General features: G+C 41.9%; 4 protein-coding genes across 4 annotated transcripts; 1 reads left to right on the top strand and 3 right to left on the bottom strand.

Annotated features, from left to right (window-relative positions):
- Positions 1–1,899: 1,899 nt before the first annotated feature.
- POX_b02143 (ABC multidrug transporter atrF) lies at positions 1,900–6,771 on the bottom strand (the record flags this gene model as incomplete). The annotated part of the gene is made up of 10 exons (XM_050111058.1): positions 1,900–1,978; positions 2,039–2,475; positions 2,536–3,306; positions 3,369–4,039; positions 4,105–4,477; positions 4,527–4,592; positions 4,663–5,491; positions 5,561–5,808; positions 5,872–6,614; positions 6,663–6,771. The coding sequence occupies 10 exons, from the start codon at positions 6,769–6,771 to the stop codon at positions 1,900–1,902; spliced, it is 4,326 nt and encodes a 1,441-aa protein (XP_049971404.1).
- Positions 6,772–8,079: 1,308 nt separating this feature from the next.
- On the bottom strand, positions 8,080–8,406 carry POX_b02142 (uncharacterized protein; the record flags this gene model as incomplete). The annotated part of the gene is made up of 1 exon (XM_050111057.1): positions 8,080–8,406. The coding sequence occupies one exon, from the start codon at positions 8,404–8,406 to the stop codon at positions 8,080–8,082; it is 327 nt and encodes a 108-aa protein (XP_049971403.1).
- A 2,008-nt stretch (positions 8,407–10,414) lies between these two features.
- POX_b02141 (uncharacterized protein) lies at positions 10,415–11,552 on the top strand (the record flags this gene model as incomplete). Its single annotated transcript, XM_050111056.1, has 3 exons — positions 10,415–10,824; positions 10,905–11,401; positions 11,458–11,552. The coding sequence occupies 3 exons, from the start codon at positions 10,415–10,417 to the stop codon at positions 11,550–11,552; spliced, it is 1,002 nt and encodes a 333-aa protein (XP_049971402.1).
- A 186-nt stretch (positions 11,553–11,738) lies between these two features.
- Positions 11,739–12,723, bottom strand: POX_b02140 (uncharacterized protein; the record flags this gene model as incomplete). The annotated part of the gene is made up of 3 exons (XM_050111055.1): positions 11,739–12,420; positions 12,478–12,550; positions 12,618–12,723. 3 exons carry the CDS (start codon positions 12,721–12,723, stop codon positions 11,739–11,741), a joined length of 861 nt encoding a protein of 286 aa, XP_049971401.1.
- Between the last annotated feature and the right edge of the window lie 11,998 nt (positions 12,724–24,721).

Below are 24,721 nucleotides of genomic sequence, written 5' to 3'. Positions count from 1 at the left end.
ACAAAACGCTGCATATGAGCAGATTCGCTTCTGTCTGTCCTGTCTGCTTACCTGCAGGTTGCTTGGGACAAGTCGTTCACTGTTCTCTAGTCGTTGGTGCAATATCCGACTCTGTTTGTTTTTTCTCCGAATGTGTTATGAAATAACGAGGATAAAGTGTGCTACTGCTGTCTTCTAAGAATTACTTTCTGGCTTACATTCGTTGAGCTCGGAAATGGAGGTAGTCTTAACCATGCCCGCTCCCAAGGCTATTATCCCACGATGGACTGTCGATTGACTGACCAAAAGCTTCCTTTTTAGATTGATATCGAATCTCCCGAAAGATATCTGCAGTTATATGCCCCATAACTTGCTCTTACCAGACCGATGCTGCCTGCCACATGTCTTTCCTGTCTATCGCACCTGATGCATCTTCAAGGGATGATTGAAAAAGAAGTTGAGTATTACTCCATTGACCGAGTCGTCAGTCTGCCAGTCCAGTCCCTTTCGTTGAACCAAGTACACTCTTCCACAGAGGCTGTTCTTGCTTGGTACGGTCGTGATTTCTCGCATGTCAGAACGGTTTCAAGAGCTCGGCCGCGTGGCGCAACGTCACTTGCAAGGGGCAGCATCCCTCTTTCTAGATGGTACCAACTGGTCGCCCATGGAACTCAATCTCGCAACTTCCTGCCTCTAAACCGACTTGCGCGAGAGCATTCACTCCAGGAGCAGACCTGCTCGTTTGACTTGAGTCATCTTAGTCTTGTGGATGAAACCGTGACGACTCCCTCGGCGACGGATGGAGTGTGGACGAATCGTATGACCTCTCATTCCTCTCACCACGTTCGTTTCAGGGCATAGATTTCCAAAACAGAGACCCCTACATACACGCGCATTGCTTCTTCGTGACCCTCAAGAGAGAGCCCTGCAGTGCCGGGACTACTGTCAATTTATTTGGCGGTGAAAGCCATTAGGATAATCTAGTTGCCTGTTGCCGGCCTGATCCTACCTGAATCGATCCTACCCGAACGCTTTTCATTTGCAGGGGAAGGAATAGAAGTATCGTATCTCAGAAAGTACAGATCTGACCGCTGGCCAGTCTATACACGATATTGACCCCTCTCTGCATTCACTAGCCTGCTCATTACCCGACTCATGAGGGAAACACGACGGATCCGTTACGATGTTCAACCTGTGGCACTTCCCCCCCCCCCCCCCCCCCCCCCAAACCGGAAAAACAGCTATTGCCATTACGGCCAGGCTTTCGTTCCATGTGCTGGTAGTCGCGGGGGCAATGCGAAGCTCGTGGGCAATGTCGTTCCGCCGGCGAGCGAGGTGGATTCCCGGGGTAGGATGGATCATCCGGTGGGGGAGTGGTGGAGTGAGAGACCCATCGTGCATTATCCGTCCACTCGGCATTCCTGTGATGTGCTCACTGGTGGTGATTGTCAAAGCGCTAATGAAAGTACCGTCCTTCGGTCAGTTGCTCTAAATCGTGTTTCGGAGATGTACTGACATCCTGAAGGCGCTGCGGGTCACTTTTTTGCTATGCACGACTGGGTTCGACGTGGAACAGTCTACATTTATGCTTAATTTCTTGTGAGTAACAAGGAATGTATTCGAGTGGCCAGGCTGGCCTACGTTGCTGGGACCGTAACTACGTAAATAGCTCTCTTTTATCTCCATTGTCCAAGAAACGCTCGTGAACCTAGCCGCAAAGATCTGGTGAGTATTGATAGAAATGCAAAGTGACTATTGTACATCGATTAATGGTATGGATATGCCAAATGCCGTGGCTCTTTTCACGTGTGTAAAGATACGATCAATCTTGAACACAAGCCACATTGGCCACAGCCTTCCGAGGAGTGGTAAAGACACAAGAGACGGTAGGGACGAAGAGGGAAATATTCACGCGCAGGCCTAGTTCTGCCTTTTAAAGATCCCCTGGACCAGTCGCGAAAGTCCCTTGAGCCCAAAAGTCCATCCTCGAATGCGAATACTGCCATACCTGTCAGCCTCTCAACCGTGTCGTGGTGCAAATAAGAATTCAAATACGTACCAGTAGATAAAGAAATACACCAGCATCATGTTACTGACGCAGAACGCGAGGAACACCCCAAGGCAAGGCCATTTGTCTGCCGCTGCAATATTCAACGTTGCAAGATAGTCATCGCCCAACGAATATGGGCAGTAGGCACATTCACCCGCACCAAGGTCCGGGAGTTGCTCCGATGACATAAGATAGCCTGTGGCGCTGTCGACAAACTCGCGGGCATAGCTCTCACACGTTTGCCCTGGCGGCGAATAAAAGCGAGCTGTCTCCGAGAGACTACAGACAACCGCTTTATCGTGCAGAGTAGCCGCGAGAATGCCACCGACCCAGTAGGTCGAAGGTGTGGCGTAGTACAGCCAATATCGCCAGAATGCTGTCATTTCGCTGTATGGGCGGACAATTCCGCTGAACAAAGAGAAGATCACAAAGAACGTCGGCAGAATCTGCGTGGCAAGTCAGCGTCTTCTTCGAACATTCGTTGAACCTCAGGGTATGTCGAGTACATTACTGATGACGGTAAAGTTAGGAGCCCAGGCACAGATCCATTGGCCTAGGCTGGCTTGATAGAGAAAGAAGAGCACAGTCATCAGAAAAACGTATCCAGCCGTGCTACTGTCGGCAGGAAGGCCAGTAGGATAGTACCAGAGCAGCCAGTAGACGACAGCACCCATAACGGCATAAGGAATCTCGGCGAGAATCTGCGCCGTGCAAAACGCCACCCAGCCGTAGATCCGCGAGGGAAGCTCGCGGGCTTGCCACAGCGCCATATGAGAGTAGAACTTGGGAAGGACGGCGTTTACGATGATGGATGGAATGATGATCAGAATGAAGCATGAAAACATGACGTCTTGCATGTCGGTAATGGACTGCTTCTGCCCAGCCTGCCAGAACGTGAACCCGTTGAAGACGCCAATAATGACCGAGGTAAACAACTTGCCGTAGAGGTAGGACGAGTCCCGCCAATAATGCCGGTACATGCGCTGTGTAAGCATGGCTGTTTGGAGCCATACAGGCACAGCGTATTCAGTGTTCAGCCCTGAGGAGGTGTTTTCCACTTCGTTTGATGCGGCTGCTGCTGCTGCCGCTTGGGCGACGCGATCAATCTCCGTCATAACAGCTGCATTCTCATCTGATGCCTGCCACTCGGCGTTCCAGTCCACCCAGCTACCGTCCGCTTGCTGAGTGCCTTTGATGGCTGTCTCGAGGATAAACTCTGCCACATTCTTCTGTGGTGGGCAGTGCGCCCCACGAGCACCAAAGTAGTCGATGATGGTCTGCCCGCCAGGGCAATCTCCCCAAAGTAAAAGGTCCTGCCGCCAGGATTCAATGCCAACACCATGTCAAATTGTTCAAACAGAACCGAGCTCGGCTGGTGAATAGTGCAGACAATCGCCTGGCCCGCCGCGGTGAGACGTTTCAGAAAATGGATAATAGAGAATGAGGACTGGCTGTCCAAGCCACTCGTCGGCTCATCCAAGAACAAAAGAAGGGACGGCTTAGCCACGAGTTCCACCCCAATGGTCGTGCGTTTGCGGAGCTCAACGCCCAGGGAAGAGATTATGGCATGCTGTAAATCGTGAAGATCGAGTAGGTCAAGGACAGTGTCCACGTATGCCAGTTTCTCCTTCATGGGCGTGCCCGAGTTCTGACGTAGTACGGCTGAAAAACACCAGAGCTTCTCTGATGGTAGCAGTGCCATCGTGCAGGTCCATCTGCTCGCAAAACCAGTGTCTCGCTTGAACGAGGGACCCAGTGGCTTTCCGTCGACCAGCATATCGCCAGTAATGACGCCCACCTTCTGTCGCTGCGACAGAGTATTGAGCAAGGTGGATTTTCCCGCTCCAGAGGCTCCCATAAGGGCAACCATCACTCCCGGCTTAGCATATCCGCTGACCTTGTCTAGCAGCTTGCGTGTGCCGCCCTCGCGGCCGTACGGAACAGTGTATTCAAGATTCTTCCAGGTGAAAATCCTGTCACTTTCCGAAATTGGGAGAGGCTGATGGCCCCCTGTTGGTGTCATTCTTGTTGAGTTAGCGGGTTCCAACGTGGCACCGACCTCCTCATCATTTTACTGCCTTTTGGCTGGGAGAATCGCGGAGTTGAACCCTTTTTGAACAGTAGAGCGCCCCCAGACGTCTCCGAAAATTGGAGGATCTCGGCAAACAATGCCGACAGTCCAGTGTAAGCGACAGTGAATGCTACCAGGATTCCAAAATTACGCCACAAATCACCGCGGTGATACTGATACGCGGTTGATAGGTAGTCCTGCCCACTAACGACGAGGTTGTTGACCCCGGCTCCTTGAATGGCACAGCCTTGATATGCGGCGTCGACGCCAGGGCCACGGGGCACGGTATCAGCTGGCGCGCATGGCATGTCTTTGCCGGAGAATTCATTAGTGATCACGGCCTCAAAGGCATATGAGATATGACTGATCCAGTGTATCTGCGTGGGTCAGCTTAGACAACCAGCCTGATAGGAAAGTGACGCTCACCCATCCAAACCAAGGAGCATCGCCAAACAATTTTCTCTTTGGCATGACATAACCAGTGTAAATGATCTGATTCCCGATAAATAAACCGAGTTAGTTCGACTTGTTAAGCAAAACTGGAAGACATTACATCACGTACCATAAGATTGAATGCAATCCCACTAAACCGCACAGCGTCATCGAGAGACGGTGATAAGGCGGCAAAGAGTCGGTACAAGGCAGTCGTGCAATAGGTGTTGACAAATACCAGCAGGAAATAGATCCAGAACTTGCCCGCATTTACTTCAAAGGTTGCAAGAAAGTACATGATGACGGAAAAAAGGGCAGTTTCGACCAGTAGAACTGGAAGATCTGCCACGGAACGAGCAATGGCCACAGCAGACGGCCGATAGAACGCATAGTTCTTATGTCGTTGAATCACGATCCGGCCAGCAACCGCCTTGTTTAGCTCACTGAGTTGCACCCAGCCCAGGAAGAGGATCGAAAAGAAGACCGCACCACCGCGACCAAATGCGCCGGACGTATCGCTGACCTGACCGTAAAAAAGGGATCCCACCACGAGGGCATTCAGTAGGGTAACCCATGCTTTGGTAAGGCTGGTAGTGTGATCATGAAAGAGCAGCCAGAATTCACGGCGCGTGCACGCAGCCACCTGGCGCGCGAAACTCACAGTGTACGGCGACCTCTTCGGGACCAGCCGGCTTTTGGATTCCAATACGGCGTCGCGAAAATTCTTGGTGGCTGTACACCCCGTCGCCTGAAGCTCCTTTTTGTATGCATGAATCTCCTCCTTGGCCAGGCGGTAAAAGGCTGATGTTTTATATGCAGATTCGAGCTCTTCAGGCGTTCGTGGGACACGGCGTTCATAGCCCTGGCGTATGCGACGCTCTCGGGTGTCAGTCACTGATGTGAGAAAGTCGGCCGTCGTCATACGATCCGGACAATGGAATCCCAAGTCGATGAAGTAGCTGCATATGTCCGTCAGAAAGAATGTACTCTATAACAAGAAGCAGCAGTCACCAATCGAGAGCACGCACTTTTTCGCATCACGAGCAGGTCCAAAGTATACGCAGCGACCGGTGTCAATAAGCAGGACGCGGTCCATCAGGTTGTAGATGTTCTCGCTGGTTTGGTAAAGGGTTAGGATGGTTGTCCGCTTGCTGATATCCGTCATGGTTCGCAAAGACCGCGCATAGTCGAGAGCCGTGGAGCTGTCCAGGCCGCGGGTGCTGTTGTCCCAGCACGTCACCGTGGAATTACTCGTCAATGTCTCGGCAATGGTGACCTGAATGGTGTGAAACAAGAATGTGAGCTAAATTTCAACGCTTGCCAATCTTGCTGAACTCACTCGCTTCCTCTCTCCTCCACTCACACCGCGGGTGAATTCGTTGCCCACGATGGTGTCTTTGGTGTGCCCGAGGCCAAAGATTCGTAGCAAAGCTTCAGCAAGGAGAGGTCGCTCTTCTTTGTTCTTCTTCTTCGTTTTGTTCCAGAGTGCGAAAATAATTGTCCGCCATACGGTCAAGTTTTCAAAGTGGATGTCGTCTTCAGGGCTGTAAGTTACCTCACCTTTGAAGTGAGTAGCCTGTTCCTCCGCCCGAATACAACCGTAACTGACCTCACCCAGCACAGCATGATACGGCTTGCGGTCGTTGGCGAGGGATCTGAGGAAAGTAGAGCAACCGGACCCAGGCCTTCCCAGAACGAGCAGCATCTCGCCATCTTTCACAATGCCGGAAAAGTCTTTGATGATGGTCCTAACCGCGATCTCTCTCTTCAGTCGCAGCCACGGGATCCAGCCGCTCAGAATGCGATAGAGATCCGGACCACAAGTGCCGAGAACTGCATCGGGGAAAGTCTTTACAGATGCCGTATCAGATTGATTGCCCTGCACGCTGAGATGCTCCCATGTCACACCCAAGCGCTTTGACGGGCTGACTTCCGTGGATTTATTCAAGCGGCCCTGGCGGAGGAAGGCGTCTAAGTGGGAATCTCCGGAGAGACTGCCTGTTGCTCTGCGATTTATTGGCTTGGTGTAGTCATCCGGGGAGGAACGGCTGGGATCGGCGTCTGATGATGGACGCTCGTCGACTTTGTTTTTTAGCTTGGTTCATTCACTCGTTTGTATGGGATTCTCACCATCACCCGCGATTTTCTTATGCTCGTGGGGGCATTTGTTGTTGTACTCCTGCGGTTTCGGCATATCATTGCCCTCTGACTGGTTGATGGGGCATTTTGGAGTCTGCATATTTATGTCCTTGTGCCCTAGAAGCTCGTTTCTCTGAATTTTTGGATTGGCGGGGAATACAATTCATCTAGTGCCCATGACTTTATAGTGCATTTTTATGGCTGCCGCCAGTAAGTATCCTAGGGCCTCCACCGTAGTGCTGAGACATGATGAGTGGGCCAGGCCGGAGGGTTTCCTAACATTTTTCAGTCTATTAGGGCCCATTGAGAAGTATCCGAAATGATGGGTCAGCCAGGGAGTGGCATCGCAAACAGGCGAGTTCACACTCCGGCGCCACCTTATTGGACTTATTGTCTCCAGGAGACGCCGTAGCATTCCTCTTTCTGCGCAGGTCTGGTGCACTATTGCAAACTCCTACCCATCCTCTTCGCCTTAGTAAGTATAAGGAGTTGGTCCTTTCTGTATTATTAAGATTGAATTTTTCGGAAAGTGTCCGAGCCAATCGGAGCCTTTTGAGAGTGACTTTCCATTTCGATACACCAAACCTTTTGACTCCATGACAGACAGCTATAACTACCTTTTACTCATATACCTGTCTGACAATGTGCAGGAACCGGACTGAGTGAGAACTTGTGGCACACAGTTGGAAGGCTTTAAGCACCAGATAAATTTCATGGAGTCAACCCCTTCGGAGAACAGAGCATGTTCTATGAATCTGCATTCTAGGAGGTAGGTAACATAAAAGATGCTTTAGTCAAAAACGATAGGGCTATGTCAAAATCCCATGCCAATGTTGATTCTGATCTGACAGCATTGTGGTCGTCAACAGAGTCTTTAGGTTTGACCCATATTATTACTCTACCCTGTCTTCTCCATAGTAGTGAGGCATAGCAGCGAGGCATAATTGAGACTATTCAACACCAATTCTTGCATGTTTTGAGTCCGAATAATCCATTTGAATTGAGATCTAACTTTCACATTCACGGGAAACGTATATAAAATATGAGCTTCCAGATTTAGATAGAAACAGTAACACAGGTATTCTTGCTCTATAGACGTTCAATCCAGGGACTCAAGCCAGATACAGCCCGATGTAAGGCATCAGGGCATCCGCAACCCACAAAGGCACCCCGTTCATCCGCAGGAATGCGTACGCAAGATCTAGATGGAAAAAAGAAGAAATGGAAAGCATACGTGAAGAGGCACTCTCTCGAGCTCATATGGAGTTTGTAAGGTCTTAATTCCTAACTCAGTCGGTACTCCTCGTGTCCAATCAACTGTTCTAGCGTGACGGAATCCAAAAGCATAATCGTCTTCTCAAACCGCTGGACCAGTCCTCCTGGCGAAATCTCGTTGTCCTTCCAGACATCAGTGGTCGTCTTGGCCATGCGCGTGAGCGACTTCTTGAGCGATGTTGGAGCACCAGTATACATAGCCGATGAGCGGTCTGAGGTCGTCAATGAGCGTGGTTGTGAGGATGCCGGCTGAGTGGGGTCCGTAGTGGGTGATCGCTTTCGGGAGGATGTCCTTGAGAATTATCAGGCCAGCCTTAAAGTTACGGATGCTGGCACCGTAGATGGATGTTCCTGTCGTTAGGATTTGGATGATGGTCGATGTTGAGGGGAGACAAAGGAAGTGTAGAAGTGGTGGTGATGAAGGGCACGGAGGAGCCGTCTTCGCAGAGAAATGCAGCATGGCGGGAGGAGACAGCAGCCTAGATGGGTCTTGGGGATATCCCATAGCGACCTACCTGCACAAAATCTAGAAAGGATATATGACGTTTTATTCGGAGGGTTCTTACATTGATTTACCCGATACAACATTCCAACCCAGTCGGATACTTTGAAAGACGCCGTGCTTTATGACTCAACTTCCTCTGATATGCTTGGCCGGCTGCGTGGTCACATCGTATGGGTCTATACGTCTTAATAGCAACGAAAGGACTAGTATAAAAGACGAAATAGTAGATACATCTCATCACAATGTTTCCAAATTCATCACCCATATTGGAACGCACCACGTTGCCACAATAATTTCGACATGACGAAGAGCTCTACTGACAGTCGTTCCTTCTGTGAGCACTCCAGTATCTAGGGTATTCTTCGGTGACGATTGGGATCCACTGATGTCGATTTAGGCCCGAAACATCTTGATGATAACGCAATCGACGACTATGAACTACACTGCGCAATACTGCAAGTGGCCATAGACATGAAATACCAGTCTTACAATGACCTTGTGAGACGTTTGATTATACAAAAGTCGGAAAACGACGCACTGCGGGTTGAACTGGCCCGCCTCAAGTCCATACTGCTTGTGTATCGCCGTGTTTTTATCGATCGTGCTGGTGATTCATCATGGGCATCAGATCAGGAGTGAATTGCAGATGACGAGGGTGTATCTTACTAATGGCTTTTGTGTCAATCAATTGACTTTAACCAGCAAATCAGATCAAAAATACTAGGTTTGCCTCGTTTCGAATCTACACGTTTCGTAGCCGGTACATATGTACAAAATGTGTTTAGCGGGCAGGAAAGCTGTGATAATCAGATGTATTCAACGGGACAATCATGGTCGGGTATTAACCAAAATTATTTTACTTATCCCGATCGCAGAGAGCCTGATAATCTTCTAGGTGTTGCTGGGGGTACCCTTTAGGGAGAATTTCCTACGCAAAATCCAAGAAGCCACTCGGTGTCGATCCAGGTTCGACCCACTCTGAGTTTGTGGAAGAGACCCATTAGTGCACGTCACAACCATCATGACACAGCCATCTCGTGCAGCTCTTGTTGGCCGCCTCCACAGTCCATAGCGAAGGGTCAACACTGAGACAAAATTCTTAGTTCTCCTATCATTTTACCATGAATCTTTTACTCCGGGATAGGTGTCAGTTTCTGCTATCAAATCGTCTAGAACAATGATACTCATAGGAATACACTTGGAATGAACCAGGTAATACCGGTAGTGACCAGCGACACACGCAGATAATATATACCCCCACCAATCTGGGCTACCTTGAAGGAGGTCTATATTCATGCCGAACACCTCAGGCTCTAAGGGTTACAATTAGTCAAAGTCTTCAGATAGGGTATCTTGAGTATGAACTGCTTTCCTCACCGAAGCAAACATCAGCGGCAGGAAAATGATCTATCGCGATTGAATACAAAGAAGCCTTGTAAGTCATCGAAGATTCGGCTAACGGTAATCCAGTTGAGGCGCTTGAAAATTGCTGCCTCGTTTATGGAGACCCCAGCAAGCTCCCAAGGAGTTGATGTTAATGCCAGGAGGGGAATTCTGCAAAGCTCATAATTTGTAAAGGACCTCGTGGACCCTGCTCCACTAAATCCAAAAGATCTGTTCCTATTCGGCCGAGCACAAGTGGTCTAGTAATCTCTCGGCAACATGTAAGATGCCACTGTAGTGATATTGATTACGGCCGGAAACTGCCATCCATCATTCTGAAAAATGATGCAAATCCATGCAAGTCATGTAAGAAACCTCCGAGGGACCGAAAAGCCTCCGGCTGCTCCTTTTATCGGACACTTCTGCCATTCCGGGAACAGGCCCCCAACATTGACTATAAACTATTTATAAAGCGCTCAATCCCCGCACATACCCTAAAGTGGTCCAACCTCGATAATCAAGCGCAAATAGCGTCTCAGAAATCATTGCAAGCTCAAGTTATTCAAGGTCCCTATAAAAGATGGATTCAAACACATTCTTCGATGCTCTCATTATCGGCGGCGGCCCGAGTGGACTTTCAGCCGCAATGGCACTCAGCAGAGCATGCCGGTTTGTCGCTCTTTTCGACTCCCAGGAATACCGGAACGAGAGTGCGCCGATGGCTCATAATATCCTTTGTCATGACGGGGAGAAGCCGGAGGTCTACCGCGCAACGGCAACGGAGCAGATCATGGAAAAATACGAAACGATCACCTTCATCGACACATGTATTACTCGCGCGAGACACATCATAGGTGAAAAGCGCCCATATTTCGAACTCACAAACGATAAGGGCCGCGTATGGGCCGGATGGAAATTGATTCTCGCGTCCGGGACCGAAGACCTTCTCCCTTCTATCCAAGGATACAAGGAACTTTGGGGGCGAGGCATGTGAGTGGTCTGACGGATACAAGTCCAATAGAGTCAATGGCAAGAGAAGAGAAAGAGGCTAATCATCGTCTCCTTACTAGAGTTCACTGCCTCTTCTGTGATGGATACGAGCACCGCGGAGGCCATATCGGCTTTCTAGGGCTTGAATGCCAGAGAGATTTCGAGTCTCTTCTGTTGTCGTTCCCAGTAGCCAAAGACGGTGTCACCGTTTTCACCAATGGAAAGTTGATAATGCCCGACGACGAAGATACACGAAAAATGTTCAAGATCGCCACAGCGCGGGGCGCCAGCTTCGACGATCGGCGTATCCAGTCCATATCCCAGAGCCCAGATGGCGTTGGAATATGTTTACATTTCGCCGACGGGTCAGATCGGCATCTCCGCATGCTGCTGCATACACCACCAACTACGAACCGAGCAGAGCAGCTGATTCACAGCCTTGGGTTGGAGATCAATCCCGGCCCTGGAAACCATGTCGTGTCGAAGAGTGCCACGGGTGAGACGAGCCTTCGCGGATGCTTCGTAGCTGGTGATACTTCGACAACAGCAAAGATAATTTCGGTAGCGGCTGCGACGGGTATGAGGTTCTCCTCCCAAATGTTTGAGCTAGTGACAGAAGCTAATGTCTGCTAGGGTCACTTGCTGGGATGGGTGCGGCCAAACAATTGGCGCTGGAGGAAGGATTGCAGGCATACGAGGGGCTGTCCAACGAAAGGCAGGCTGCATGATGAGGATCGGTTGAGGGCTTGTCTGGTGTTTTCTGGAAGTATCGATCTGCATCTTTCTTGTGGTAAACTTTCGAGTGTATAAATGAAAGATCATAGAATAATTTGGTGCGAGATATTTTAAGTGTTTTTTGAAATGACTGAAGCAAAGGGGAACATGAAACACAGAACTGATAAGACACGGGTAATCTATAAACCCAGCTCATCAATCATCTTGCGTGCATCTGTTACTATGATCAAACATGCCGGCTCTTGTTTGTCACATGCAGAATGATATATCGAAGGGAAATCAGAGGAAGGAGGCGTCTCATGCCAGGATCGCTGCCGTCGCTCGAGACCATCAATAAGTGATATGACAGTCCACCGTTCCTGCGCAGTAGCGCCGTAAACATCCGTTCTCACGATCTTTCTCATTAGGCTGTTCCATTCCGCAGGAGTTGCCTCCAGGCTCAATGACAACAGTGAGTGCACGCCTGTCTCGTTTCCCGGGACACCAATATAGAGTAGTTTCGAGCTGCCCGGCGTGGACTGCGCTACTCTTTCCTGCCTATCGATTGCGTCGAGCATCTTCGAGTACCCCTCAACAAGCGAGATAGCCAGCATCCCCAGGCCCTGAGCGTTCTGCATCGCCGTGATAAAACGCAAGGGACACCGGGGACACTCCAGCATCTGTCGTGAAATCATAACGGATTCGGACAATAAAGACATGTCTTGGGGGAATTGATAGTCTTCTTTGCTTCGCAGCTTGTCCAAGGTAAGGTACAGCACCGAGAGACAGGCACAGGTGTTGCTTCGCGGGTTTTGGTCCGACAGAAGGAGTGTGTCGATCGCATTGCCTGGTTGTTGCCATGGCGGATTTTGTTCAACGTCCCTGTATCAGCGATTAACTTCAGGGTTAGTGTTGCGGATGCTGTATGGGCCAACTAACCCCTCTACCAAGCTATATTGGGGGTCCTGTGGAATTTCTGGCTCCACCAAGCCCCCGTCTGAGCCTGGGTTGACTGGATCATGAGTTGGTGTAGGTCCCTGGTTTGAGAAGATAAGTGGCTCAAATTCTTGTGCCCGTACTCGGGTTGATGAAATGGATCGTTGTTTGCCTTGTGCTGAAAGAGTCCCTCTCCGGAACAGCTTCTTCCTCGGCCGTCCCAATGGACGTGCCACAGAGTATGAACATTGTTTGTCAATCGATAGGCACCTGCTACAGGATGGCTTCTCTCCAGGGCAGCGGAGCTTCTTAACCCCTGGGGGTATGTGAATTAGGGACGGTCATCAAAAGGTAGAAGTAGACTTACTGCATGGGTCACAAGAAACCCGGGTCGTCTCTGGTCCTTGACATGCACCTATTTCCATCTTAACGGGCTGTATTTGTGGGAAGAATAAATGAGTGGGAAGCGACGGAGGATAGACGCATATGTCGGCAGATATCAAACTGTCGTATAATTTTGTGCGCTACTGCTATTGCTTTCCAGGCTCTTTGTGCAGATAATCAAAATCATGTATAGAAAGATCAACGTTTGCGGTGTTCGTGGAGGTGCTGAGAATTCCGGAATGAAAACGTCACTAACTCATTCTCGGAGCCTTTTTCGGAACTCGGAAAAGTCTCCGACGGTGAAATAGGTAGCAGGGTCGCAGGGTGACCCTGCGACCCTGCGACGTAAGATTTTTTACTAGTGATTACCGGTTGCTACCGGTAAATTCGGCCTAATTAGGTAAAGTTAATTTGAAGTTTTCCGATAAGGAGGTTGCAGGGGCAAGGTCCGTGTATCCCTGCGACTTCCGTGGTTATCGAACCCGGATAGTATTAGTATCTCCTAGTTTTTAACGGTAATTCCTGGTTTTTAGCAAGAATCCAAAACCCTGCGAGCCTGTACTAAAAATCTAGTATTTACTACCTACTAGTAGCTACTAGAATTATGTAGGTAGCAGGGTGTTACGGACCTCAAAGAAGCGCGGGGGCCGCAGCTATTTGAGTAGCGACCGTGAGCCAATCATTCTACAGACGCTAGGGATTAGCGTTATCACGTGCGTTTCGGTATACTTAGGCGTACCCTAGGGACCTAAGGCAAGGACGTTCAGGGTAGGAGCCGGAAATAGCCTACGGCTAACCGACATAAGTAATACCTACGTACTCTATAGGACGGTTAGCGCGACGCAAGAAACGGCTACTATTTTACTAGTACCGGAATTACGCCGTGAGTGCGAGTAACTAGTAACTTATTATATAACTATACAAGTAGCAGGGCCGGGCCTTTGGCCCGGCTCGAGATATGTAAGCTAGATACTCTATAGTCAGGAGTATCTGTAAGTGTTAACTATGTATAATTATGATGCGAAAGGAATAGTAGGGGGGGATATACCGTACCTTTTCGAATTAGTTACACAAAGTCAAAATATATTCGCTAGTTATTAGTATTTCTTTATTCCCTCGGATTTAGGTATAGTCTTAGAGATATTACCTTAATATATTACTAAACCCTTCGAGGCCTATAGGCTCTGGTTACCTATATAGGACCTTTATCTTAGGCCTAAGTAACTAGTTATAACTTTAGTGTTAGTCAGAATTACTCGAATCTTGTATATTATTTTCGACCCGCGAGGTTAATATTAGAGGAGGCTATATTAAGCTCTTCGAGGGTATTTTTTCGCCCTTATAAGACTTACGAAGCTTTTAGGAGTTACCCTTACGACTAGAATATTAGGTAGTCTTACCCTAAGGATTAATAGTTAACGACCCTAATTAGAAAAGTATTAGAAAATACTATAAAAAGGTTAAGAAATATTTATACTTATCCTAGCTAGTAGTTATAGTATCCTGCTAAGTAGCTAGAACCTAGATAGGGGTAGCCGTAATTAATACTATAGAGATCGTAAGAGGAGACTAAGTACTAATTAAGTTATAAGGCTATTTTCTATTAGATAGAGTTATAGAAGAGACCTTAATAGTAGAAGGAGCGGTTGAGTTAGTAGGTAAGTATAATATATTAGTTAAAGTAATATATAGCAGAAGGATATTCTCCTATCGATAGAAGCTAATTAAATTACTAGAAACTAAGTAAAGATAGCCTACTCTTAGGACCTAAGTTAATCACTATCGCGAGGTACTTAGGAGGTTATACTATAGGCGCTAAGTCGAGTATTTAGACTCTAGTTCGGGAACTTTATCTATTAAGCCTATATAGGTATTAATTAATAAAAGGAATAGATAGCGGCTAGAGAGGTCGGTATAATAAGAACTATAAAGCTTATATAGTAGAGCTTAGGGGTTAAAATTAGTAGGTACTATAGGTCGTAGTCCTTATTAGTAACGTCCCTAGGTACGATAGATATTAGATTAGTACATAGATAGAGTAGGGGATACTCGCTATATACTCGAGTCTCTCTAATAGTAAAGGTCCTATTAAGCTTAGTAAAGTAACTATTAAAGAGGGGAATGCTTACGGCAGTCTGATCTCACCAGATAGGTCGAGTCATAGAGGAACTAAACTAAACCTACAAGCACGTAAGTCCTAGAATCCTCTAAGGTAATCGTGAGATCCGATGTTAGGTACTAAAGGTAGGAATTAAAAAGAGTGTGATATTGTAAGTGTAAGCAATCCGACTATAAAGACTATCCAGAATCCTCCGTCTAAACTATTAATCAAAACCGATAATAATAATCCTAAAGATCCTGTAGCCTAGGTCTTAGATAATCTCCCTAGGCGATTAGGCTATTAGGTATCTCTTACTACTAAATATCTACTAAGTATATATAACCGAATCCTCTACTATATAACCTCCCTCCCTATAATTTACTGTCCCTTAATTAATTTCCCGTATCTCTCGATAGTAACGCTAGATCTCCTAAAGACCCTTAGGCTAACTTATTAGGCTATATAAAATTTAGTAAAACCGATAGGCCCTTTTCCTTTTATAGAAAATAAGAGTATACGCTAAATTACTACTATTCGGCCTATATTATTATCTTAAAATATAGTAGGTAGGCCTATCTCGCCTAGTCGCGCTATTCCTAGATTAATCTATACGCTCGTTACTAATTCTAGCTAAAAAGAATATCTAATTCTTCGATAACTATAGGGGAATCCTATCTTTCGCGACTAATTAGCGTATCTCCGATCGGACTTAATTCTAGTAATCGAACTAATATAGAAAAGGGATATATAAGCTAACTACTATATTTCTAACTAGACTAGCCTAAAGGAGTCTTTTTAGGTAACGAGAAATCGCGATAATAAGCTAAAAGTTTAGACTAAGTACTAGATTTAGGACTATCTAGGGTCTTATAATCTTCCCGGATACTAATAAACTAAGATAAAACTATTCGCTAAAGATAAGTCGTTAGCCCGGTTAAGCTATAAGGAAGGTATAGCTTCGAAATACGTATATCTCCCTACTTATAGATAACTTTTCTCTAGGAGAGACTAGATTTCTCCTTATCTTCTGCCATCTATATCGTAGCTAATACCTTATAGATTAAACTATCTTTCTAGTAGCTATAATCGCGTAAGTCCTACTACTATTTAGCGAGGTAGTTTTATATTCTAAGTAGTATCTTAGTATAATTTCGCGGGTCCTTATTAGTTAAAGAGACTGTCCCTTAGATTATATTCGCTATTCGTTAGGATATAAGAAGATCTATTATATTAATATTAAGATAGCGGAAGGCTATTTATTTACTAGGATAAGTACTCTTTGTATAGTAAGAAAACGAAATTAGCTAATATTAATAATCCGGTCGTAGTAGAATATAGAATATATAGTAGGTATAATCGCGCTATATTAGCTACTAGATACTACTATACTATATATTTTTAGCCTATCTAATCCTTAGAGTATACTTTCGTAACTAGTAATACTAGTTATATATATTAAATTCCTTCTCGATTATATCTATTAAACCGCGAGGATAGTAGCTATCCTAATCCTTATATAGCTATATAAAAATTAGTACTACTATATTTCCGTTAACGTTCTAATCCCTCTCTATTTTCTTCCTAAAACTTAGTAGAACCCTTCTAAAATAGCAAAAACTTATATCCTAAAAAGTTAGATACTATATCTTCTCAAAATTCGATACTAGAGGTTTTTGTATCCTAGGAGAGAATCGAAAATAGCTCCTAAGTTCTTTTCCGGAGGATAGTTTAAACTAGACTTTAAATTCCTTCTTAGCCCTATCCTAGTTACTAAGCTAGGCGTAAAGGTATCGTAAGCGTTATACTAGAGTCCTATAATCGATACCGTTAGTATAAATATACAAAAGATATACTAGCTAAGTTATATCCCCCTTATAAATCGAATTAGGACTGATTTTAGTCGTATTTTCGCGAATAGACCTACTAATAATCCGAAAAATTACTAGAGCTTCGGGTTCGCTTTTAGTATCTAATTTCGTCTTCGGAATTACTTTAGTTAGCCTAGAAGAATCTATCTTATATCTATAGGGTGCCGATTTTAATAAACGTAGCGATATCTTCGGTTTCTTAGTAGTAGGCCTTATTAAAAGTTCCGAATTTTATAACTACTTATTATTATTACTAAGTTCCGGGCTTTGTTTACGCGGCTAGATTTCTTCTGCAGAAGAAATTCGGCTTCCTTCTAGATCCTAGTTTCGCGATAAGATTTCTTCTATAGAAGAAATTTAGCTTTTATCCTTATCTAGAGCTACGCTTTAATCCTTGTCTGCCTTATCTAAAATTCGCGGTATCTAATAGTATTCGTATATAAATCTATCTTTATTAATCGATAGATATTATCTTAATAGCCTTTCTAGCGTTAATTCCGTTAAATCCGGCGATTTATAGGCGTTATCGAGATTATCTTATATAATCTCTTTAGCTCTTCGGATCTCCTACCTATATATTCCCTTCTTAAGTTATTAGAGAATAGCGTTATTAACTCGGAGCTATATCTCTTCGAAACTAATCCTACTCCTTACTAGTTTACTAACCTTTTCGGCGAAAGCTTTCGTTCGGACTCTAATTATAATCTTTTTAGCGTCCCTATTCTAGGCTTATAGCGCTACGTATATTACTTACTAGATATAGTTCTTATTATATTCGCGATAATTAATTGCTTCTCTTACTACTATCTAGCTATTCTTAAAATCTTCCTAAGTCTTATACCCCTTCTAAAATTCGCTATCCTTTATAAAGATATAGAGTTCGATCGCGACCGAGTCTAAAAATACCTATCCTTTTTCGTAAATCTTATATAGATAGAGCTTTATCTTCTTATAGACCTAGTCCGTAGGTAGCGTATATAATTCTTCGAAAATCTTAGTAGGGGAAGTAATCTATATTAAACGATTACTTAGTATCGAAGATATAATATTAAGATACTAGCTTATAGCGGATATCGTAGCCTAATTCGTTATATTAAATTCTTCTATAGAAGAAATTTCGCGGAAGAAATTCGCAGAGTTTAATATATTATTATAGGTCGATATCTTCTATAGAAGAAATTTGTAGTACTTAGCGAAAATTATTATAATTTAAGCTCTCTCTAGAGACTTCTCTCCCCTCCTAAAAATCTTGCTATCCCTAGTAAGTTCCTTTTCTATTACCTTTTAAAATAGTCTTAAAAACTACTAAATTTCTAAATAAAGACAAAATTTAGTAAATCTAATAAATTTAATCCGCTTCTAAGAGAAATTAATAAAAATATAAATAAATCCGAAATATTCGTATTAAATAGACTAATTAATATACTACCTTTTTAATAAAGAAAAATATCGAATTAAATTAACCCTATCCCTCTCGCGATAGCCATCCTCTTCTATATCTTTGTGTAGTAGGTAATAATCCGTTCTTAGCCTTAATTCTTTTATCCTTATCTAAATTTCTTTTATCCTAGAGCGCCTAGTAATAAAATCTTTTTAGCCTACTACTATTAATACTAGCGCTTACCTTATTTATCTATCTGTAAAGCGTGCTATCTAGTTCTTTAATTTCGTAAGCGCTATTTTTTAGATCCTTTCTAATTCGATATAGCCCTATCTATCGAAACTGGAGCTTATTTCTAGACGTTATATCGTCTTCTAACCTAGTATTATAGAGAACGACTAAGTCTTTTTCTTTTAGGGGCGTAATAGTAGCAGAGACTATATTAATATTCGTGCGCTAGTTCTTCTACTACTAGTACTAGTCTAGAACTATATTCTTCTAAAATTTGTCGCCTCTCTTATATACCTCTAGTCTATTCTTACCGATCCTACCGAGTACTACTTAATTTAGTTTATTTTAGTAATATAGTCCTTTATTCTATATACTTAAATAGATAGGATAACTAGTTACTCGATATCCTTTATTTCCGTACTAGTAGTAATTATTAGGTAGCTATCTTATAGGTATATAAGTAGGATTATTACGGCTATTATTTTTTGTAATTAGATACTAAACTAAGGCTCTCTATTTATTAGTAGTCTTCTACTAGTCTTTAATAATCTTTATTATATTTACTAATAGACTATTAAATATATTTATTAAACTTTCTAAATCTTAGTCTCTTAAAGAGCTTATAATCTTATTTATAGAGTCCCTATTCTTCGGAGTATCTATTATTTTTTGTTCCTCGTATAATTTTTCTCTAGAATCTATATAGACCTAGATTCCTTTCTCGGGTACTATATAGCTTATCGCGAGATCGTAATCCTTCTACTCCTAATTTAGATCCCTAGTAGCTTTTTCGATCTAATCGAAAGAGATCTATCTTTTACTCCTAGAAGGGTAGTTAATATTAATTTTCTTCTTCTTAATTAATTTCGATCTTAACTTTTCGGGTAGTCCTTCGATAAACTAAGTATATCGTTCTAAATCGCTAATATCTCCTCTCTTTACTAGATATAAGGAAATAGACGAAAAGGTAGTTAAGTATATATAAAAGTCGTCCTATTCGATATAATTCCTATAGGAACTCTGTAGCTAGGTATAGATATAGGTAGCCTATAGGCTATCTATATCGCGATACTAATCTTTAAAGTCCTAGAAAAACTCTTCCTTATTCTTCGCTTACTAGTTAGAATTCGCCTTAATCTATATATACTATAGCTAACCGTAGTAATCTAGAAGGATCTCTAAAATTCGCGCGTTATTTCTTATATTATAGCGCTTATATATATATTCAAAACTATCTAAGAATTCTAATATATTTCTGCCTTCGAATCGTAGCGTACTAGGGGTCCCTAGCTTAGGTATAGTCCTAACTATATATCGCAAAGTTTATATTTCCGAATTTAGCGTATAAACTTATATTGGTATTAGCGAAGGAGCTAGTCTCGGCGGTAGCGGTAGCGGTAGCGGTACTCTCTCGCTAAACCTTTTAGGCGACCTTTTAGCAGATTTAGAGGAGGCTCTATCGCTAGGATCACGATAGGTATCGAAAGAGGTTATATTTATAGGTATATCTAAAGATATTCTATAGTCGTATAGTTATTTAGATTATAATAATTACTTTAGCTTCGTAGGCTCTATCTAGTCCGGATATTTTTAGGGTTTTTTAGGTATAATAGTATCCTAAGGGATATAGTAAGATTCGCAAGATAATTAACTCTTCGTATTTAATAAAGTCGTAAAATTAGTAGCTAGTCTAGATAGTAGCGTAGTTCCTAATTCTTTTTAATTTTTCTTCTGTATTTATACTCTCTTTTTATAGCCGTTTTTCTCTCCTTTATCGCTTTCCGTTACTAGATTAGTATATATTCGGCTCGCGATTTCTTCTGCAGAAGAATTTTGTAACTACTATCTCAGCGTAGTATTTTCTTCTAGTAAGATCTTCGTATTAGCCGCCTATAGCAGTCTTTCTAGAGCGATAAACTAGCTCTATATAAAGTTCGGATATACTATATTTATCCGTTAATATAATTAGTCCGGAGATATTTTTAGTAATCGAATTAATATCTCTCGATCCTCTTAGTATCGATTAGCTAATAATCCGCGAATAAAATAGGTATATTAATCGAATAAAGGTATAGTATTAGCTATAAGACCCTTAGTAGGAGTAGCCCCCTATATATAGCTAAAAGTCGCGTATTTAGCTATAATATAAGGTATTAGTTTCGAATAGTAGTCTTAATTTCTCTTAATTTTCGTTAGGGTTAAACGCGTTACCTACTTTTTTTGCAGAAAAGTACAGAATTTCTTAATCATAGAGGTAATTATAATAGCAGTCATAGTAGTCGTAGCCGTCTTAGTAGTAGTCTTAGTAGTAGTCGCGGTAGTAGTAGCGGTCGTTTCAGTCTTAGCAGTCGCAGTAGTAGCGTTAATCTTAGTAGTAATCTTAGTAGCAATCTTAGCAGCAATCTTAGCAGCAATCTTAGCAGCAATCTTAGCAGCAATCTTAGCAGCAATCTTAGCAGCAATCTTAGCAGCGGATCCTTTTATAATTATATCGTAGGAATAGTATAGTCCTCTATCTTAGCTACCTTTATTACAAAACTCCTACGTCGGTTACTAATAAAGAGGGGAATACTTATAGTAGTCTGATCTTACTAGACAGGTCGAGTTATAGAGGAACTAAACCAAACCTATAAGCACGTAAGTCCTAGAATCCTCTAAGGCAATCGTAAGATCCGATATCAGGTACTAAAGGCAGGAATCAAAAAGAGTGTAACATTACAAGTATAAGGAATCCGACTGTAAAGACTGTCCAGAATCCTCTATCCAAACTATTAATTAAAACCGATAATAATAATCCTAAAGATCCCGTAGCCTAGGTCTTAGATAACCTCCCTAGGCGGTCAGGCTATCAGGCATTTCTCACTACTAAACATCCACTAAGTACATGCAACCGAATCCCCTACTACACTATCTAATAGGCGAGTCTTATTCGCGTTATAGTACTCTACCTAGTATATAGTCTCCTCTAGAATTACTAAGTTTTATAAGGTTAAATTAGCTAGGCTATTATAATACGCGTTTATATATAGGCGCTAGGCGCTTCTAGTAAAGGAAGGAATATCTATTAATTAAATAATAGTATTATATTTATAATAAGTATAAAGAATACTTAAGAGAGCTATAATAGCGTAGAAAGGGTTAAGAAAAGGGTTTAGATAGAGAATTTAGTTATCGAGTTAATTACAAAGATACTCCCTAATATTTATATTAATCGCGGATATATAACCGCGAAAGTTATTAGTATTACTATTATAGAGTAGCCTATATTATAGTAGAGTTAAATAGAATAATATAGGAAAGTAGATAACTATTAAAGACTAATATATATACTAGTAGGTAGAACGCGGATATATACCCGATAATATAATAGATATATAGTTAAAGGAGCTAACTATAGATTAATTATATCTACGTAGTTATTAAGAGTATCTACGCGGATATATAACTAAGGCTAACGCGGATATATTACTAAGGCTAACGTAGATATATTACTAAGGAGATACCCGATTATAGAGGGTATCTACGTAGTTATTAAGAGTATCTACGCGAACGTATAACTAAGACTAACGCGGATATATTACTAAGGCGATACCCGATTATAGAGGGTATCTATATAGTTATTAAGGGTATCTACGTGAATATATAACTAAGGCTAACGCGGATATATTACTAAGGCGATATCTAATTATAGAGGGTATCTATATAGTTATTAAGAGTATCTACGCGGACGTATAACTAAGGCTAACGCGGATATATTACCGAGGCGATACCTAATTATAGAGGGTATCTATGTAGTTATTAAGAGTATCGGATATAATTTAATAGGATAAGAAAAGATAGATACTTTCTATTTGTATAAAGAGGAATTTAACTATAATAGGCTAAGGGTATATATTATAAAATCTCGGAATATATAATATTCTCTACCGAATAGTCCTTATTCTATAGCGATACTAAGATAGATATATTATCTATATTTATAGTCCGCGAAAGGGCGATATAGAGCTAGCTATACGAGAATACTTAAGTTCGAAGATCGATACTAATATAGGATAGCGATTAACCTTAGGCCTTATTAATTAATATAGCGTAGGCGAGGCGTATAGGAAACTAGTAATAGGTAAGAGTAAATAGGAGGTTAGGAACCTAAATAGAGAGCTTATACTAAGAGATTAAACGAATAGGATTTTTAACAGACTTATTAGTAATCTTTATCTCTAAGTAACGTTAAGTAATTCTTAGGATAGTATATCTTATTCCGTTATATAGGCCCTACGCGAGATTAAGGTTCCGGAGTACTATAATAGGAGTACTAATCTATATAACGTTATTAGTATAGTATATTAAGTAGAAGTAGATAGGTACTAAAAGGTAAATATATCTTAAGACAGAGATAGGTAAGAGGTAGGCTACTTATATTAATACTATTTAAGAATTCTAGTATAATATCGCTCGTATTAGTAAAATCCTTATCCTCTACTATATAACTATTAACTAAATAGAGAGTATATATAGTTCCTAGGGTTCGGTCGAGTAGGATATTATTAATATTATAAACGAAGATATTTCGCAGGCTTAGAATAGCGTATAAAGCTAGAAGGTCTAGATCCTTAGGAGTAGCTAAGAGATTATATATAGGGTAGACTAAATTTAGAAAGCCTTCTATATTTAAAGTTATCCGTAGAATATCGGGAAGGTAAATACGACTATAATATACGCTATTATAGGATATATAACGAAGCTACTTACTAAGAACTCGGTTCTACGGTAATACTATATTAAGTTATATATTAACCCGAAGATAAAGATAGATTAGATATAACTATATACTAGTATAGAGGACCGAAGTAGCTATAGTATTAGTATAATTCCCTTTAGGAATAATAGGAAGGATCTATTAAAAGTCCCTACCTAGTATAATAGATATACCGCTAAAAGGGTAGTCTCTCCCGAGAAGTTTAGACTTACTAGCGAGAGAATCTATAGGATATACTATTATATCTATATAAATATCTCGAAGATTCCTATTAATAATATTAAAGTACTCTTTATATATTATTATTATCTCGTCCTAAATAATTAAGGATACCTCCTATATTAATATAGCTACTTATATACCTCTACTAATAAGATCTTACTAGCCTATAGTCGGTTTAAGTAGGAGGTAAAAACGCTTATAAGCTATATAACTACCTAGAAGTAGTAAAGATATAATCCTAGTAGAGGTAATATAAAGGATAATCTAGGATTCGGAGCGGAGCTTTATATAAAGGGCCTTAGTAGTTCGAATTAGTATTAGAGAAAGTTTAGCGGACGTAGTTATAATTACCTTATATATAAAGGTCTTACTAGTACTACCTAGCCTATAAAGGAAGAACTATATATTCTATAGTATTATATTTACTCTAGCTAAAATTATTAAATATACTTATTATTAGTCTTTATTTAACTAGGATTTAAACTATTAGGACTATTCTAGCTACTATAGGATAATATACGATCTCTCTACTAAAATTAGGATATTTAGTATAGTAGAGGACTAATTATTTATAACTAGAGGTAGCTTATAGTTAGTAAGTATCTTATTAATAGTAAGAAGTTCCTAAATAATAAGCTATAACCTATAGTTATACTTAGGAAAATTAGGTTTATAGAGAGGAAAATCCGATAAAGATATAGGTAAGTATCGGAGGTAATTATTATTAATATAGGCGCGAAGCCTCTTATAGATAGTACTTTTAAACTCTAACTAAATCTAACTCCTATTATTAATTTTACCCTAAAGAAGATAACTAATAAAGAGACGCTAGAGCTCCTATCTAGTCTAAATCTTAATAGCTTCTCGGAAATATTTAAGCTACTTAGTATTAAGGGTAATAATACTATAGACGATATATATATCCTTAAAGGATAGGTATACTACGATCTTATATTAGATATTATAGCTATCTAGAGGGTATATAAGATAGGCTAGTATAGACTAAAGTACGATATATAAAGCTAGGCCCTTTACGATTATAAGGAGATAGCGGAGATAATATACCTTACTATAATATAGATAGACTATATAGATACGCCCGATCTACGTATAACTCCTAACTAGATAGCGAAGTCGTTTAATCTAATACTTAGTAGTCTTATTCTATATTAAAAATAATAGGGCCTCTTAGTAAGTAAAGTTATAGTTATCCGGGTTCTTCTTATAGTACTTTATAAAGCTAATTAATATCGATATTTAGTTACGAATTCTCTTAGCTACCTATATAGGGGTAACTAAAGGGT

This window comes from Penicillium oxalicum, chromosome II (assembly GCF_001723175.1).
Source record: "Penicillium oxalicum strain HP7-1 chromosome II, whole genome shotgun sequence".
NCBI classification, from domain to species: domain Eukaryota; kingdom Fungi; phylum Ascomycota; class Eurotiomycetes; order Eurotiales; family Aspergillaceae; genus Penicillium; species Penicillium oxalicum.
This window is presented reverse-complemented; position numbering and strand designations above follow the sequence as displayed.